Below are 2944 nucleotides of genomic sequence, written 5' to 3'. Positions count from 1 at the left end.
TTGAAAGTAAACTAATATTAGGATATTTGCATTTCCACTAGTATGTCTGAAAAAGTCTACCACTGCTACTTGATACAAAACTAACTCTGAATCTCACATTGATTCTCATGAAAGGACAATGATATAAAGTACACAGACTTTTAGTTTTAAGTAGCTGAATTGCGAATTAAGCAGACAGTAAATGAAATATGCATATCATATCACAATGATATTACTATTCCGTCTATATGATCAGGGCAGCTTCCACAATAACCGCAAGCGATCATAATGACTTGTGCAACCTTCGTACTTAAACTATTCACAGAAAATAAACAACTTGAAAGTAACAGCTTTGCTGGTCAGCATTAGCAGTAGACTGAAGATGATGGATCATCTATTCTGAAAGGTCTTTCTTCCATAACGCACATCAGAGATCAGTGGATCCTCTTAGTGATGACAATCTACAATGATCTGAAACATCAAAATGCACAAGAGCTATATATAAGCAACTTCCAACTTAGCACTTGTAATTCCAAAGATTTAACAATAGTAAGCTCCAGATAGAAGCTTCTATTTGCAAGAAATTAACAGCAATTTTTATTTTTAGAAAATCTGAAACAAGGTAGCATGTCAATACTAGATCAACGGATTAGTAGGTGCACACCAATACATTGACATGGTCTTCAACAAGCCAGACTGAAGAACCAAAGATTAGGTTTGCCTTTTGAGTGCCATATATTCTGTTTGCTCTAATACATCCAAGTTGACACAAAGTGTGTTTTCATTGCAACTAGTAGTTCATTCACAGGCCATAACTAACTACCTAAGCTAACATATGGAAGCTGCAAATAAAGATAAAAAAGGCAAAATATAAACAAGTGCTAGTACAATACCAGGAGTGTAGAATCTCATGTAGGGTAGAACACTTATGTTACGCCTAGGCTTGCCAATCTTTTTCACTCTCCCTGATTTGAGCTCCATCATGAATAATCCAACACCTGTGCTGATGAAGATGATACCCACACCCTCTGCGAAGCCAACCACTCGTGCTCTGTCTCCCGGATTCACCATAGGCATCAATTTCTCCAGATCAATGACCCTGCACTGTACCCATTCTGCATTGTTCTCTGAACTCACCCTTCTGGACCACAGATAAATACGGGTATGCTCAATGCTAGCGAGCCCAAGAGAACAGTCCTCCATCACCATGAGGGTAACCCCACCACTGTACGAAGCCGATGTTGGACAGTTAACCACAGACAAGCAATTTTTCCGCCAGTCATACTTGGTAATTCCAGCATCCCCTGAAAGCATGAAGTAGATTTCATCTCCGATAAGTGCACCACGCCCGTAGACTGTATTATCATGAATGCCTTCCAGTGCCAGAATGCCTTCCAGTGTGGCTGGCACGCTCCACGCGCCCATCTCCGATGAGTAAACGATCGCTGACATGGTAGTACGAGCTAATAGCCAGTTGCGGAACATGAAGACCACATAGAAGGGACCGCCGTGGCAGTCAAGGTGTTGGCAGCCGGTGACACCGCAGAAAATCGCGAAGGCGTCGTAGACCATCCACTGGGTTCCGGCATCCGGGCGAGGCACGCGATGGCGGTCGCCCGTAACGGGGTCACAGACAAAGTAATGCTGACGCCCGTTCTCGACCTTCCGGATCAGGGCGCGGCCGTGGCGGCAGTCGAGGGGGCACGCAGAGATGGTGTCAGGCACCGGAATGGGGAAGGAGAAGGCGGGCACTGCTGTGGTGGCGACGAAACGGGGAAACCGGTCGACTAGTGGTTCCCTGTCGATGAGCCCGAGGAGGGGAGGGGCTCCGTGGAAGGCGCGGTAGCGGTGGAGGAAGGTGGGGTCGGAGATGGTGCGGAGCCACGGCTTGCAGGCGAGGGCCGCGCGGAAGAGCCATTTGGGCTCGTCCGGCGGCAGGCGAAGGAGGATCTCGCGGATGACGTCGTCAACCAGCTCCCGCGGCGGCGGCGGCGGCGACGCCATGGCGTGGAAGGCAGCGGTCGGCGGAGGCTGAGGATTGGGGATTTTTTTTTTTTTTTTTGTGTGGAAATGGTGGGATTCGCCGGTTGAGGCAGAGAGCGAGTGTGATGGGCTCAGTTCGTTCGTCCCTCCTCCAGACCCAATTGAACGGGCATCGGCCTCTTAGCAGCCGGCCCATTTCCCTCTCAGAAAAAAAAATCGGCCCACAGCCGATGCAATGCTATAATTCCATCTACAAAGAGAGTTCCACACGCAACGTTACCAACGTATGCAGGATTGAATGATTCTCGCAATTTGCAATGTCCCAGTTTCGTCCACCGGAAGCAAACAAAAGAAGACATGAATCCAAAGTGAATACCTTTGGACACTCGTCCAAGCCCCATAATAATAGAGTTAGTTGGTGGTGACTGGTGCCCAGGGTTTCCGTCTATATTGTTGGTTCAAATTTGCATGCAACTGTGCAGCTGTTGATGGTGAGTATCCTCTGTCGTAGAAAAACAAGGCTGTACTGCTTATGGCCTTGTTCGTTTCTTCCGTATTCAAAATTCAAAACAGGTCTGTTTCTCTTCGTGGGCTGGATTGAGTGATTTCCAGTGGTTCACTGAAACCTGGTGAGCATATTGAAAACGGGCTTGTTTTTCTTTCGGAGAGTAGGAAGCCGGAATTGATCCTATGGAATAACACAGGAAAAACACTTCGAATATAATTCAGCCCTAAATTAACCGAATAGCCATTTTCGATTGGGACAAGATTAATTCCAAGTCTAGTCAATCCACCTGGAACGGGCCACGTTTCAGGCCGTTCCAGCCAAAACGAACAAGGCCTATATCATCCAAACACCAGCAACAAAGAGAATTCAACCGATTGCATTCTCAGGCACGAAACAGAAACCTTCCACCCGCATTGCCTGAGATCAAGTCACAGCCCGGACTTCATTGCTTCCTCCCGGTCTTTTTTCCTGAAA

General features: G+C 47.1%; 1 protein-coding gene across 1 annotated transcript; it reads right to left on the bottom strand.

Moving 5' to 3' along the window:
- Positions 1-2210, bottom strand: LOC8081445. Its single transcript, XM_021463584.1, has 2 exons — positions 873-2210; positions 1-450 (listed from the first exon to the last, which is right to left on the bottom strand). Exons 1-2 carry the CDS (start codon positions 1981-1983, stop codon positions 407-409), a joined length of 1155 nt encoding a protein of 384 aa, XP_021319259.1. The 5' UTR covers positions 1984-2210; the 3' UTR covers positions 1-406.

This window comes from Sorghum bicolor, chromosome 1 (genome assembly GCF_000003195.3).
Source record: "Sorghum bicolor cultivar BTx623 chromosome 1, Sorghum_bicolor_NCBIv3, whole genome shotgun sequence".
Classification (NCBI taxonomy): Eukaryota; Viridiplantae; Streptophyta; class Magnoliopsida; order Poales; family Poaceae; genus Sorghum; species Sorghum bicolor.
Note: the sequence above shows the minus strand (reverse complement) of the source record. Positions and strands in the feature narration are given on the sequence as shown.